At 40.4% G+C, this 16,598-nt stretch overlaps 1 protein-coding gene across 2 annotated transcripts in view; it reads left to right on the top strand.

Moving 5' to 3' along the window:
* The window catches only part of GABRB3 (gamma-aminobutyric acid type A receptor subunit beta3), a 235,457-nt gene that overhangs the window by 195,584 nt on the left and 23,275 nt on the right, over window positions 1-16,598 (top strand). For both annotated transcript variants that reach the window (XM_089309248.1, XM_008269751.4), the window contains exon 7: window positions 15,199-15,351. In XM_089309248.1, coding sequence (XP_089165374.1) covers window positions 15,199-15,351 — 153 coding nt within the window. The remainder of the gene's footprint in view (window positions 1-15,198; window positions 15,352-16,598) is intronic.

The following is a 16,598-nucleotide window of genomic DNA, read 5'->3' as shown; positions in this document are numbered from 1 at the left end:
GAGCCTGCTGCTTTCAAATCCGTCTTCCCCTCTGCTACTGCATTAGAAGGCACCAGCTTTCTGTTCATTCAGCCCCAGCCCAGCTCCAGAACCTTTCAAACTTCCCTTTGCCTGCGAGACTGGCTACCTGTCTAGCTGCACCCTTGTCGCTCCCCCTCTTCGTGGAGGAACGACACAGGACCCTGCGCTGTTCTTTCGTCTGCTCGGCCCTCCCCGGGTTTGCTGCTGGTTCTTCCCGGGTTGGCTACTATCCCTTCCACCTCCGTGGAAGGGCAGTCCCCCCTGGCCACATTCCCCACTTCCGCAGGGGAGCGGCACACCGCCGGCCGGCTCTCTCGGGGGCTGCACAGGTGTTCCCCTTAGATGTTCCCCTTAGATGTTCCTGGTGCATGCCGTCTCTCTCCTCCTTTATAGTCCTCCTCCGCCAATCCCAACTCGGCTGCCCACACGCCGAGTACGCTGCTCTCCTCCAATCAGGAGCGAGTCCTACAGTTTATTGGCTGAACTGGAGGCACCTGTGTAGAAGCTGTTTTCTTCTCTCCCAGCGCCATATTGTGGGAGAGCAGATGCATAGAATAAGTCTTAATTCCAGTAACTCAGTCTAGTCCGGGTTGCTCCCCACAGATCCCCCTTTCTTTTTATTTTTTGGCATTGATACGCGCCTGTCTTCGGTGTCCCGCAGCACACACTCTGCTCTACTTGCTAGAGTTGCCACAGGTTCTTACAAGTCCCATCAATCAGGCAAACCGAATCCGGGTCCTCTCTTCGCCATGTTGTGAGGAGGTTTTTAGGCGCTGATGCGTGCCTGTGTTCGGTGACCTGCGGCTCACACTCTGGTCAAGCCGCCTGCTGGTGCTTACCGCCTTAATCAGGCAGACCGAATCCAAGCTTTCTCATTGCCGTATTGTGGGGGAGACTTATTAGTGTTGGTTCGTGCCTATCTTCGGTGACCTGCAGCTCATACTCTGATCGAGCTGCTTGCTGGTGCTTACCGCCTTAATCAGGCAGACCGAATCCAAGCCTCCTAATTGCTGTATTGTGGGGAGGCCTTACTGATGTTAATTCGTGCCTGTCTTCGGTGACCTGCGGCGCATAAGCTGCTAGCCGCCCGCAGGTGCTCATCGCCTCAATCAGGCAGACCGAATCCAAGCTCTCACATTGCAGTGTTGTGGGGAGGCCTTTCTATTTCTCTACTTCTCTATCTCCGGGCATTCCTATTTCTCCCATTTTACTTCTATCTTCCAGCATTCCTATTTCTCTCATTTTACTTCTAAACTTCTGTTTCTCTTATCCCCGCAGCTTCCCGCTCTCATTTTACTTCTAAACTTCTGTTTCTCTTATCCCCGCGGCTTCCCGGCTCCCGCCCCGCGGCAGCTTCACGGCTCCGCGCGGCTTCCCAGCGCCTCGCCCCGCCGGCGGGCTCCCGGCTCTGCGCGGCTCGGCTTCGCGCGCACACTCCGCGGTCTCTCACTAGCCCTTTCGCGTCTGAACCACGGCCTCGCGCCAGCCCCGCGTTCCCTATCTATTCACGCCCCGTGCTCTCTCTGCACGCGGCGGCTTCCGCGAGTCACATAGCGTAGCTTGCGTCTCCGCCACTAGCATTCAATCCAAGTTCCCCGGGCTAGCCTGGCAAATTCAACCCAGCTTACGTCTCCGCCCCACTGTTTGGCTTCCCGTCCTTTGCTCCCCGGGCTAATCAGACGGATCCCAACCAGGCTTACGTTTCCGCTTCTGGTTTTAACTTTTCGCCCCCTATTCCCGGGCTAACTTGAGAATCCCAAAGTGGCTTTCGTTTCCGCCTCGGCCTGCCCCCCGCGGCTTCAATTTCCCTAACATTTTTCTCTACCCGGTATGTTTCCCCAAGCTTTCCTCCAACAATATTCCTCCCTCATTTCTCCTGGCCTCTCCCCACAGTCCGCATCCGAGTCTGTTTGTTCTAGCTTTCACTTTTGCCTTCGACCTTAGAGATTTCTCCCAGCTCCCCCCCGTAGTCCGTATCTGAGTCTATGCCTAGGCTTTCAATAGCTTCTTCCAGCACCTTTTTCGTCCGGCTTTTCCCTAGGCTGTTTGCTAGTCTCTCTCTCTGGTATTTTCCACTTCTTCCCTCCTAGGTTTCCTATCCGAGTCACGGCACCATTATGTCGCTCCCCCTCTTCGTGGAGGAACGACACAGGACCCTGCGCTGTTCTTTCGTCTGCTCGGCCCTCCCCGGGTTTGCTGCTGGTTCTTCCCGGGTTGGCTACTATCCCTTCCACCTCCGTGGAAGGGCAGTCCCCCCTGGCCACATTCCCCACTTCCGCAGGGGAGCGGCACACCGCCGGCTGGCTCTCTCGGGGGCTGCACAGGTGTTCCCCTTAGATGTTCCCCTTAGATGTTCCTGGTGCATGCCGTCTCTCTCCTCCTTTATAGTCCTCCTCCGCCAATCCCAACTCGGCTGCCCACACGCCGAGTACGCTGCTCTCCTCCAATCAGGAGCGAGTCCTACAGTTTATTGGCTGAACTGGAGGCACCTGTGTAGAAGCTGTTTTCTTCTCTCCCAGCGCCATATTGTGGGAGAGCAGATGCATAGAATAAGTCTTAATTCCAGTAACTCAGTCTAGTCCGGGTTGCTCCCCACACACCCTTTCCTCTTCAGTTTAGCTCACATGATCTTTGTTTTGTTGTTACATTTAATTTCTTCTGTCTTCCATTCACTCCTTCATTCTATCCAAAGTCTTTTGCAACTGTTTTTTCTGCCACCTGAGATATTTTCATCCTCTTTTCCTCCTGTCAAAAACTAGTAAATTCATCAGTGGACAGTTCACACATCAACCCTCTGCCTAATCTTCCTTGAGCTTTTCTTCCAGTTATCTTTTTCCTTTGGAAAGTTTTGAATCATACATTGCATCAGTTTTTTTTTTTTATCAGCTGTCATGAATTATTACTTTCATGCTTATATTTAACAGGTATTCAGTGAAGAACATTTAAGGTAAGGTATTTGTTCATAACCCATGTTTAGGATACACTCAATATACCAACTTCAGATTCTCCTGGGAAGTCAAGCAGAAAAGAATAAATTCCCTTCATGAAATCCCTTGTATGCAACTCACTGTTTAAATCTACTGTTTTCTTGGAAAATCCTGGATCTATTACCAAAATTCCTTTATTATCTAGACTGAGACTTTTTAGCTAAAATATTTATGCAGCGTTTATTTAAATCATTCTTCAGCATCTATAGTCTATAGGATTAAGCTGAACCTGCAAGCATGCATTGATAGGCTTTCCAAGAAACAGAAGGGAGAGGGATTGAAAGCAAAGCACAACAACAAAGAGAAACTGTGATGGAGAAGTGGCAGCCAGCCTGCCAAGGTATTTCATTTGAGATTACTTAACATTTTATTTTTGTGCTAATCCTTTAAATAAAGAATGTATTTGCTATAGTCAATAGATGTTAACACATCAAAGTACCAATTCTAGTCCTGGCTGTTTCACTTCTAATCCAGCTTTACCTGGGAAAGCAGCAGATTATGGTCTGAGTACTTGGGTTCCTACAATCTCCATGGGAAACCAGGATGGAGTTCCAGGCTCATGGCTTCTGCCTGGCCCAGGTCTGGCTGTTGCAGCCATTTGGAGAGTAAGCCAATGGATGAAAGATTCTCTTTCTCTCTCTCTCTCTCTCTCTCTCTCTCTCTCTCTTTCTCTCTCTCTTCCCCTCTCCCTCCTTCTTTCTGTCTCTGTCACTCTTCCTTTTGCATAAATACATAGATAAGTCTTTTTTTTAAATATACTAACATAATGTAACCTGCTTTTGTGGACTCATGGGGCTTTATGGGTGAATTTCAGGAAATACTGAAAATGTATTTTTTAATTAAGTGGTGAAAACTTAGATTAGTCTAGGTCTATGAAATTATTTTGATATAAACTTGAAAAGATACTGACTTTCTAAAAAAGCTTTGGAAATATTGTAATAATTTTTAAACAGCATTCAACTTTTAAATGTATTTTTAATAAATAATCCATAATCAGTCAAAAGTTCGGGTCTGATATTTCAGAAGTCCCTGTGGTGACACTTCCTAATTCTGTCCCTGCTCTCCTTCCCAAAGCCAACCACTGTCTTAACTTATCATACCATAAGTAATTTTGGCAGGTTTTGAACCTTACTTAATGGGATACTAGAGTTTGGGTTATTTTCTGATTGCCTTCTGAACTCAGCATGGTGTTTGTGAAATCCAGCCATGTCTCTCTTCTTTTTTTCCCTGTTAACTACTTGTAAATATACCACAATTTGTTTATCCATTCTGCTGCTGATGTATATCTATGAGTAATTCTACTATGAACATTCTTGTATCTTTTTTTGTGTGTGAGTATATGCCACATAAATGTTGAGTATACAGTTGTCCCTTGATATATGCAAGGGTTGGTCCAGGACCCTCTAACCTCATGGACACCAAAATACATGGACATTCAAGTCCCCTACACAAATAAGCTTCCTATTCGCATATAACCTACACATATCCTCTCTTGTACTTTAAATTATTTCTAGTTTACTTGCAATACCTAGTGCAATGTAAATGCTGTGTAAATAGTTGTTATAGTGTATTGCTCAGAGAATAATGACAAGAAAAAAAATCTTATATATATCTAGTACAAATGCAACCACCATTGAATACATTTTTCACCTATGATTGATTGAATTCTCCATGGATATAGAGGTATGACTGTATATTAAAATGGAATTGTGAATGCTCAGATTTAATTGGATATACCAATTGTTTCCAAAATGCTTTTCCAAAATGCTGTTCCCATTTGACTCATATCAGTAGTGACTGAGAGTTCCCTTGTCAGTCTCTGACAGACGTCTTCTGGTGGATGTTGGGTGAACACTTACTGTTTTAACTATTGTTTCTCTGGTTACAAGTGAGTTGAACACCATTCACAATGATCTGTTTGGACATCCTCTTCTATGAATTGCCTGTGCAAGAATCTTTATGAATTATCTATCAGTTTCTTACTGCTCATTGAGTTATTTCTACGTTCTAGAAACAAGATTATTATAGGTTATATAGGTTATTATAAGTTATATATGTTATTAGAGGTTACCTGTGTTACAAAAAATACTCTTTTGGGACATGTTTTATGACATGTTAAGATACCACTCGGAACACCTGAATCCCATATAGGAGTGCCGGTTCTAGTCCTGACTCTTCCACTTCTGACTCGGCTTTCTACTAATGTACATCTGGGAGGCAGCAGGGATGACTCAAGCACTTACATCCCTGCTACCCACCTGGGAAGCATGGATTGAGTTCTAGGCTCTCACCTTTGGTCTGGTCTAGCCATGGCTGTTGTGGGCATCTGTGTGGTTAGTAAACTAGTAGATGGAAGAACTCTCTCCTCAACTCTTTCTTTCAAGTGAAATAAGTAAATACATAAAGTTTTTAAATATATATATACTTTTTTACATTTGGAAGTACAGTCCATCTAGAGTTTACTTTTTGTGAATGGTGTGCATCATGGATTGGTTATTTCCTGAGCACCATTGCTCTGCAGGCAACACCTTTGTCATAAATAGATTATGTGCATATGGGTATGCTTTTGGATTTTTTATTTTGTGTCATTGACTGACTTTTTCAACCTTTACATCACAGTAATCACTGTATTATCTACTGTAACTTTAAGTTGTATAGATCCTTCCCACTCTTTCCTTTTATTTAGGATTGAATTAGTAATTCTTTACCTTTTCATTTCCATATACATTTCATGATTAGATTATTAATTACCATTTTGGGGTTCTTGCTTTTTATTAGGACTATATTAATTAATTTAGTGAAAAATGACATCACCCTAATTCTCTCAAACTGCATATGTTTTATTTCTCTACTTAGGCTTCTTTAATTTTTCCCAAAACCATTTATAGTTTTGTGTGTAGAAATCTTTCTTTGTGAATTTTCCTAGATGTTTTATGTTTTCTATTGCTATAACTGGTAAAATAGTTCAAACATTAATTTCCTGTTTCTTTTGGATTTCTAAGAAAACAGTGATGCTGCATTGAACAACCTTGCTAACATGCTTATTACTTCTAATAATTTATCTGTGATCATACTTTTCTACCACTTCTTAAATAAACCTCAGTGTTTTTTGACTCCATATCTCTTCTTTCTGACTTATTACCTAATTTACATACACTTTATTTTTTTAAAGATTTATTTATTTATTTGAAAGTCAGAGTTACACACACAGAGAGAAGGAGAGGCAGAGAAAGGTCTTCCATCTTCTGGTTCACTCTGCAATTGGCTGCATTGGCCGGAGCTGCACTGCTCCAAAGCCAGGAGCCAGGAGTTTCTTCCAGGTCTCCCACAGGGGTGCACGGATCCAAGGACTTGGGCCATCTTATTCTGCTTTCCCAAGCCATAGCAGAGAGCTGGATCGGAATTGGAGCAGCCAGGATTAGAACTGGCACCCATATGGGATGCCAGCACTGCAGGTGTTGGCTTTACCCACCATGCCACAGCGCCGGCTCCTACCTATACTTTAAACCTCACACAGTATTAATGTTGTTAAATGAAACCAATGTTTAGATATAGTTATATAATTCTTTATTACTCATCCTTTACTTATTTCCAGGTTTCTCCCTGCAAATGTTTTTATTCTATCTAATTTTTTTCTTCTGCCTAAATATTTTTTTTAATGTATCCTGGCAACAAATTTCTTAACAGCTTTTCTTAATCTATTTTTACCATTATATCATTTAGCTTTGCAGGATGAAGGTATTTGTTGGGGATGGAAATCTGGATAAAGGAATGCTTTATCTTCTCCACTGGAAGATATTCTTTGTCTCTGACTTCCATTGTTTTTGCTAAAAAGACACTTGTAGGTCTAATTGGTGCTATTTTGAAAGGAACCTTTATTTCTTCCTCCTCTAGATAAGTTCATTTTTTCTTTGATTTCCACTGACATTATTGTGATCTCTTGGATTGAAATTCTCTCAGTAGTTATTTTGGGGTTTCATGGTTCATCCTGAATCTTTGTCTGGAGTCCTTTCAGCCATTTTTGAGCACTGTCAGCCATTCTCTCTTCAAATACTGCTTTTGCTCCGTTCTTTCTCCTCTTCGCCCAGAATCCCAATTACGCATATGTTCCATCATCACACTATGTGGTCTATACATGCCTCCCTCCTTTCTGTATCTTTCATTTTATTTTCTCCTTTTGCTTCATTCTGGAAAATCTCATCTGACTTGTTTATCAGAAAAGATCTGGGCTTCATCTGCTTTCTGGGATCCAGGTAATTCTGAATTCAATTTCAGTCTTTGTGCATACGTGACTTATCTTCATACCTTACCCAGAATTCTTTGTACCAGTGTAGCCAGCCCAGGTGTAAAGCTGTATGCTGGGCTCCCTTCTTGCCTATTGCTCTCCAGTTTTTTTCCAGAGTTCAGCTTAGCTCGTTATCTCTCTCCCAAAGCCTACAGCTCCCTGGAACATGGACTGCTACCTCTGTTTCCTTTTTCTCACATATGTTGCTACAGATTTTTACTGTTCATCATCTTCTCCCCAGTGCCTTCAAGAAAATGTATTTGAATTTTATTAATTTTTTTCTAATTAGTTCCAGTGCTTGGGTCACCTATTCCATAGTACCTAAATACCACGGTTTACTTCTCACCCCTTGTTATTTTTCCAGAAAGGTTTAGAGTTGATTCAATATATAATATGTATTTAGTTTGGGCTGTTATTACATAACAGTAGAAAAGAAAATTTACAAAATATTTTATCATAAAATTTCAGAAAATAAAAGTCAATTATGTATTTTTGTGATAACATTATGTAAATGAAACGTTTATCAAAAATACTGTGCTATTGAGAAAGTTTTTGAAAGCTCAGACTCAGAAGAATTAATTTGATTTTAATAGCAGCAAGCTGTAAAAATATGAGCAAGCATTCGAATGGCAGGTCAGTTTAAAAGCACTAAATTAAATTTATTTGAACAAATACATCAAGCTAACAAAGAGCCCATTAAAACATCACTGTGAACACACAGGTCATCCATTTGCGATTTGGGATTTCAGCTTTTGTATTAATTCTTAATATGTGTCATGCTCACCAGAAAAATTTTGGATGTACAGTTTTTGCAAATTTAGAAATTTACTCATAACTATTTAGTTTCCTTTGAGTTAAAAAATTTGAGATTTTTTTCAAGACACCTGGAGAACAGATTAATTAATATCCTTCTTAATTATCAGCTGTTTATTTCCCTTCTTTTTTGCTTTGGTACTTTTGCATAGTGACATATTCTGACTTTTTTCAAAAAATACTTCATCCAAGGCTAAAAAAAGAAAAAGAAAAGTTCCAAAATGAACAATGATAAAACATTTTAGTTAATATACGTGAATTTTCTAGTATCCAAAAGTAAATTTCAAAATATTGTCTTATTCATTAATGATTATGATAAATCATGAATTTAAAAAATTTTTAAACTTATATAAGGGATTAAATTTCATGTATTTTGTATATAAGATTTAAGAATATAGTGATCAAATTACGAATTTTTAAAGGTCCACATGTTTCACTGTTGATGTGAACTTAAAATTCTTTTCAAGAGTCCATTTATGAGCCCTGGTAAATCTTAAGTTTTTATTAAAGGTAAGCATGTGGTTAAATCACTGTCTACTGGGTCAGTAAATGGCATTTATATTAGGCATAGAGACTATGGTATACCCAGTGTTCAAAGAAAGCGTTACCATATATATGTCTTGTTTATAATTTAAGTTAACATTAAAAGCCGTGATTTTGTTTGCCCCACTGATTTTGGTTAGAAGAATCCTTGCAAATGTTTCCGCTGTGCCTCCTGGAGAGATACCTCCCTAATTCCTAAGTCCAAACTGGTGAGACCAGAACATTCTCGCTCCCAGTGCTAAAGAGGAGCTTCTGTGTCTTGAGGTAAAACACTTTCCTCGAAGGATTGAGGCATGAGACACTTCTCACTACAGAAGCAAGATTTCGTCAGAGGTTCATTACCCTACAGCTCCTTTACAGAAATAATTCTTGCGAACCTTTGTCTTTTGAAATTTCCTTTAAGTCTTCCAGGAAAAAAATTTCAAATATGCACCACAGTGATATCTCTGTGATTACAGAATTCTGACCACAGAAGCTACCCATGTTGGAGGGACAGACCTACATTTATCGTGTTTTTGTTGGGCCAGACAGTATATTTTGTAGTTGATGTGAATTACGTCATCTAATTCCTAGTAAAAGTATTTATACATGTAGTATTTTTCTTTATAATGGATTTATTGATATGACTCACATAGTATATAATTCACCCATTTAAAATGTGCAATTCAGTGGCATTTAGTGTATTCACAGAGCTGTATAATCATGGCCTCAATCAGTTTTAGTATATTTTCTTCACCCCGTCTCCATTAATAACAATTTGCCATTTTCCTAACCTTCCTCCCACTGCCCTCACAAATCTATTCCCTGTTTCTCTGGATTTGTCAGTACTTGCATTTCCTATAAATGGAATCATCCCATATGTGGTCCTTTGTGATGAGATTCTTTCAATTAGAATATTTTCTCATGGCTTATGTCAGTACTTCATTCTTTTTCTTGTCAATTAATAATTCCTTGCATTAGTATGAAAGATCTTCAAAAGCCCATGGAAAATGCATATTATAAAAAACTGTGCCCAGATTTCAAAAAGTTTTGCACCAAAAAAAATTTGTTAATTCTATTTTTCATAATTTGTTAAACCATGTGGGTTGTTTTCACTTTTTAACCTCCTGTGAATATTTGGTTACGCAATCTAGTATGGAATTCTTTTCATTTCTCTTAGGAAACAAATTCATGTAGATTTGCTGTGTCATACAATAACTCTTGTTAACCATTTTAAGAATCGTCAGATAGTTTTTCTAAAGTAAGGGAACCATTTACACCACAGCAGCAAGATATGAGGGTTATAATTTCTCTACATCATTACCAACAAATTTTCTTACCTTTTAAAAGCATTGATTAATTGATTGATTGAGAAATAGAGAAGCATGTACACACAAACACACGCACACATGGACACACACACACACACACACAGTTCCCATTTGCTGGTTAACTCCTCAAATGCCTATGGGGGCTACAGCTGTACTAGGCTGAAGCCAGGAGTCAGGAACTCAATCCAGGTATTCCATGTGGGTAGCAGGGATCCAACTAATTGAGCCAACACCTCTGTCTCCCAGGGTTCTGCATTAACAAGAAGCATTAAACAGGAGTATATTTGAGACTTGACCTCAGGCACTCATTTACCGGATGAGGGTCTCCCAAGTGGCATCTTAACTGCTGAGCAAACACTTGTTTTGTTTTTTGTCTTTTTGATTATAGCCATTTTAGTAGTTATGAATTCACATTTTGTTTTAAAAAAAAAATACTTATTTGTGAAAGAGAGAGAGAACAGTATCATCCCTATTTGTTCACTAAGTATCTGCAATGGCCATGGGCTGGGCCAGACTGAAGCCGCAAATGAGGAACTCAGTTCAGGTCTCCTACAAGGGTAGCAGGGACCCAACCACCTGATCTTTCACCTGCTGCCTCCTAAGGTGCACATAGGCAGGAGGCTGGAAGTGGGAGTGCATCTGGGAATGCAGCCCAGGAACTCCAGTATGAGATACAGGTGTCCCAAACATTTTAATTGGTAGGACAAACTCTCACCCCATGCGGTGGTACCTTACTGTGATTTTGATTTGCATTCCCTTAATAACTAATGGAGCTGAGCATTTTTTGTGCTCGTCCATTCATCTGTCTTCTATTTACAGTGGCTTTCTTGTTTTCTAAGTATTCTTGATATACTTTAGATACTTGATATACTTTAGTTCCTAATTGGACATATGACTTGCAAATATTTTCTTTCATTCTGTGAGTTGTCTTTTCAGTTTCTTTGCAACACAATAGTTTTAAAATTTGATGAATTATAATTTATCTTTTTTTTCTTTTGTTACTCATTGCATTCTTTTCCTGATTTTACACTTGAGGAAACAGAGGTTCTGAGAGAGTACTCAGATTCTCCAAAAGGAACATAGCAAATTTTTGTTGAGCATGGAGTTTTCAAACACATGTGTTCTTTGCTTTCTCATGTGGCTCCATACTCTGGTTTTACTGTGGAGGTTGGAAGGAGACCATTGCCTGATTCATATTTTTTCTAGCTCTACTCATGCTTTATTTCATATATTTCCTTTATTCTTCATGGGTTTCTATTTTCAGCATATAAGAAGATTACCAGTAATGAGGATGAGAAAATTGGTAACATTATTTCTGGTTTAAGCTTTGTCATAAGTAAAAGGGATATCATAAATGGATAAGATACCATGATAAAGGACTCAGAAGTGGCAATAAATGAGAGCTTCTTCGGCAATGGTGGGACAACCCCACAGTGGCCAGTGTGGTGCAGATTTGCTGTGGTTGCTAACCTATCAGCTTGCTATTTTACAGATACTTTGGAGTGGCTCTTGCTCTGCAAAATTGGCATGAAATTCTGTATCCATATTTTAATTACTTCTTCAAAAATATTAATGCCTGGAGAATGATATGAATTTAGGCTGGATTAGAGACCCAAGGCCTTGTTTTTGGCATAACTTTTAATGCATCGAGGGAAAAAGGGTTGAGATCAGCATGTTCACCAGCTAGATTTGCCAAGGAAGCTCTGAATTGGAACGGTGCACTTGTGTTCAGGGACTGTGCCTCTTTTTGTTGGCTCAGCATCTACTTGGGGAACTGATCACATCTGCACGGCCACAGAGGCGTGAGGGCTTCTGTGTGTGTCTGTTGTAATTTTAAAGCTTCTGTTGCTGAATTGAAGGGTACATGTTAGTTCAGCTGACTCATGGCTTCTGAACCTTATATGATTGGCCACGAGCTATGATAACTTGGGAGTTTTCCCATGGATACAGCATTTATCATTGCATTCCATCCTGACAGTGTAAGGAATGTATCCAACAGAGCTACAGAAAGACTTTCAGGCACTCTTTAATATGCACTTCAAATGACCAAAGTCTTGGCTTAGAAGAATAGGTTTTGGATCAGATGATTCTATATTTTCTAAAGTCTGAAATTTTTGTCTCATGACATCTGGAGAGGTATTTCCTCATTTGGTTCTGTTGGGTGCTTTCCCTTGAAAGTTCTCCTTTTTCCTGCCCAAAGGAATTTTGTTCACCCAGGAGTATCTCAGTTCAGATACATGAAACTACCCCTAAAACACTAAATCAGATTCCCAGGAATTTTTTTCTATCTCTAGGGTACCACAAACACTATTTGACTTGGGACAGTTCTGTATGACTCCCTCTCTAACATGGATTGGCTCATTCTTGTATTTATCTTTGTTGCTTATTCCACTCACCGTGTGCACCTTGAGGACTGTGATACAATGGGGCATTTGCTGAATGCCTGAAAATTTCGTTACTTTGAAGTGGCATTTTACTTTTACCAAATAGAATGCATTTGCTATGCCAAACACATATGAAAATGTGTATTTTCTTTTCTTTTTTAAATATTTATTTATTTAAAAGGCAGAGTTAGAGAAAGAGAAAGAGAGAGGCTTATCTTCCATCCACTGGTTCATTCGCCAAATGGACACAACCACCGGAGCTGGGCAGATCTGAAGCCAGGAGCCAAGAACTTCTGGTTCTCCCATGTGGGTTCAGGGGCCCATGCACTCTGGGCCATCTTCTGATACTTTCCCCCTCCATTAGCAGAGAGCTGGATCAGAAGGAGAGCAGCTGGGACTAGAGCTGGCACCCATATGAGATGCCAGCGCTGCAATCGGAAGCTTACTCACTACACCATCAGTGCTGACCCCCCACCCACCCACAAAGTGTATTTTATTAATTCTAAATTCTATGTCAATGAGTATCGTGGTGAATTTCCAAGGATTCAAGTATTTTTGAAATCAGAGTTGTATCCTCTTCTTCTAGGTCTCCAGTGATCTTCTAAGAGCAGTCATGTCACTGTTCCCCTCTCTCTCCCCTCCCCCACCACATTGCAGGGGCAAGCATTCCATCATAGTGTTAGGCACACTTCATTGTGTGGGTGTCAATATTGGTTTCAACTGGGAACAGTTTTTCTGAAGATACGCTCTAGAAAGTACATGGGAAGTTGTGGAATATGGTGAATTTGTTCATTTTATGTTGCTACAACAAAATGCTGGAGGCGAGTACTTTATAGCAAAAAGAGGTTTATTTAGCTCACAGTTTTGGATGTTGAAAGTGCAAAACTTGGTGAACCCCCATTTTAACCTCTCTTAAGGGCCTCATGGCAAATGACATTATAATGACATGAATGGGTGCAGAAGAGATCATATGGCAAGACAGGAAGCCAGCGAGATTCCAGGGTTTTGAACTTGCTCTTATAGGAGTTAACCATCAACCCATTAGAAGTACATAAACCTCTTCTGGGTGTGGTGCCCTCAATGACCCAGTTATCTTCTAGGAGGCCTCACTTAAAGGTCCTACCGCCTTTCAACACAACCACACTAGGGATCGAGTTTCTGGCACTTGAGACTTTGGGGACACACTCAGCCATATCCAAAGCATTGCACATGGTACATTAAATTGTCATTCAGAATGCTGTTCCCTGGGAAGAACTAAACATCCCACTCTGATAGCAGAAGGGTTGGCACTAAGATTTGGTCTGCCCTGTGAAATATGATGGCAGTTTATGTGGCATTTGTTCCACAATATCCAGCAGTGCTGAAAATAGAAGTAGCTAAGTACATATATAGTCAAGAGAGAAAAATAAATCTTTGTTGTAAACTACTGAGATTTGAGGGCTATTTGTTACAGTAGCATAATCCAACCCAGACTGACTGATACAAAGACTGTTCCAAGTATAATGTATACAGTGGAGTATTCCTGAATGAGGAAGAAGCAAATGATAAGTGATAAGAACTTACTAATTATTTAAAGTGAAGATACTGAGATTTCCATGGGATTTGAAACTCAGATTCAATAGATATTAAAGGTTTAATGTTTTATCTCAACTAAAGGGTCACACAAATATGTTAAAGACTTCTGTTTTCACTAGACAGTATGTAGACATAACAATCCATAATCTGGGATGGTTTAAACATTTACCTAGAGAGTGTAGTATATAAAAATACGTTATTTCACAAACTGTCCTAGGGACTGTACAACTTTGGAAGATGCTGTTGGAAATATTAATAATCATATTCTTGATAAGAAAGAAAATAACTCAAGAAGGTGATTGTTTATATTGGAAGAAGAAAGAAGAGAGGGTTCTTGTTTACTGTGGCTCTTGCCCAGAGCCTGAAAGTATAGCTAAGGGAAGACATTTCATAAGGACAATGGGTATGAATTAACAGAAGCAGGAAATATGCACATTTTTTTGAGACAGTGAGAACCCCTTTTATGAGTAAACAGTATGCTTAATGTAAATATATGTTGGAAAATTAAATAATTTGGTAAAATTTGGAGACACTAAAATTCCCATGTGCATATGTTGACATTTATTGGAGGCAGTGAGCCATAGATTTTGAGTATGGGATGACATTGGGTGTCAATGTTTTGCTTCCAGAGTGGGCAGATGGAGCAGAGGGCTAGGGACCAGGAGAGGGCAAGACTTAGGATCAGGGTCTGACCCATCTTGATGGTTATCCTGAGGAACAATATCACATGAAACAATGGAGGTGTCATCAACTCTGCATGAGTGGAAGCTATATTCCATTGATGATACTAGAACATAAACTTAACTGTTTCTCTAATGAAAATCATTCTATGCTTTCTCCTCATTACATGCACTGCAAAAATTGCTAACCTTCAAAGTAGTGAATGCATTTTTTTTTTTTTTGGGGGGCCAGGCAGAGTTAGACAGTGAGAGAGAGAGAGAGAGAGAGAGAGTTATAGACAGTGAGAGAGAGACAGAGAGAAAGGTCTTCCTTCCGTTGGTTCACTCCCCTAATGGCTGCTACGGCCGGCACTGCGCAGATCTGAAGCCAGGAGCCGGGTACTTCCTCCCGGTCTCCCATGCGAGTGCAGGGACCCAAGTACTTGGTGAACTATGCTACCTTCTGAATTCTTCTGTAAATATCATTAGTCAGACAGAAGCAAATTGCATGGTTGTGGTCCACGGCCTTTTCAAATGCATGTTGTTGGCCCATGGAAGTCAAAGCAAACCCTTTTGTTTGCCATGTTTTCTTCATTGTATTCCTTGTCTTGTTTATCCCAGGTGCCTATCCACGACTCTCACTGAGTTTTCGGTTGAAGAGAAACATTGGATATTTCATTCTACAGACTTACATGCCCTCTATACTGATTACGATTCTCTCGTGGGTATCTTTCTGGATCAATTATGATGCATCTGCTGCTAGAGTTGCCCTCGGTATGTGCTATTTTTGAGTGATCTCCAAAATGTAAAGTAACCATATCATTACAGTGTTAAGGGGCTTTAAAGGTTAGAGTTCAACAGTAATTTTTGACATCCTGACACCAGTCTTGCCCATGCAGTCACTTTTTATCTTGAAACATTAATTTCATGCACGATTCCCTTGATGTGTTAATTTAATTATAAGGCTCCAATGTGAATTTCCATGCCCACGAAAGGGAAAATATGCTTGCAGAATATTTGCATAATAAAACTATTTTGACACTAATTTTGAAGCAAGGATTAACATCTCCTGTTCAAAATTATTCCATGGCCCAGAAAGAAGACTTGATTAATTGTGCATTCTTCTTTTTTAAGTCAGAAAAATAGTCAAATATTGCAGCATGTAATTGGAATTACACAATTTAATGAGCATTAAAATATGCAATTAGATTCTGAGTGATTCCCAAGAGTTCTAGTAATCTTTCCTGGCCACTGGTTATTTGACAACTGGATTACCAGCTCATGTACAATGTATATTATAGGTTCCAATATTATTTTTAATATTTTTGTGTACTAAGGGAAGGCCTATGTTTTCAGAAAGCTTGTTTACTTCTCAGCTAATTATTATGAAAATGTATGGACAAAATAATCATTTTAGGTAATTGCAGAGCTGATGAGAAATCTTTAGTCCCTCTTTTCTTGGGTCAAAGTTGAGTTTAATTGCTGCAAATGTAATTGTCAACAATAGATTTTTAAAAAATTGATGGAAAATAATTATCAACACGTTTACTGATAACAAAGGTTACAGAAAAACATAAGAATTCTAGGTTCCAGCTAACTCCTGATTTCTTCCTCTTTTTTTTTTTTTTTTTTTTTTTTTTTGACAGGCAGAGTGGACAGTCAGAGAGAGAGACAGACAGAAAGGTCTTCCTTTTGCCTTGGTTCACCCTCCAATGGCCGCCGCGGCCGGCGCGCTGCGGCCGGCGCACCGCGCTGATCCGATGGCAGGAGCCAGGAGCCAGGTGCTTCTCCTGGTCTCCCATGGGGTGCAGGGCCCAAGCACCTGGGCCATCCTCCACTGCACTCCGTGGCCACAGCAGAGAGCTGGCCTGGAAGAGGGGCAACCGGGACAGAATCCGGCGCCCCAACCGGGACTAGAACCCGGTGTGCCGGCGCCACAAGGCGGAGGATTAGCCTAGTGAGCCGCGGCGCCGTCTTCCTCTTTCTATATACCAACTTTCCCAGGTCTTTAAGTTAACTAA

Source organism: Oryctolagus cuniculus, chromosome 12, assembly GCF_051225735.1.
Source record: "Oryctolagus cuniculus isolate XC-2025 breed Fujian yellow rabbit chromosome 12, ASM5122573v1, whole genome shotgun sequence".
Lineage (NCBI taxonomy): Eukaryota > Metazoa > Chordata > Mammalia > Lagomorpha > Leporidae > Oryctolagus > Oryctolagus cuniculus.
The sequence above is the reverse complement of the archived record's forward strand: the minus strand, read 5'-3'. Positions and strand labels throughout refer to the sequence as shown.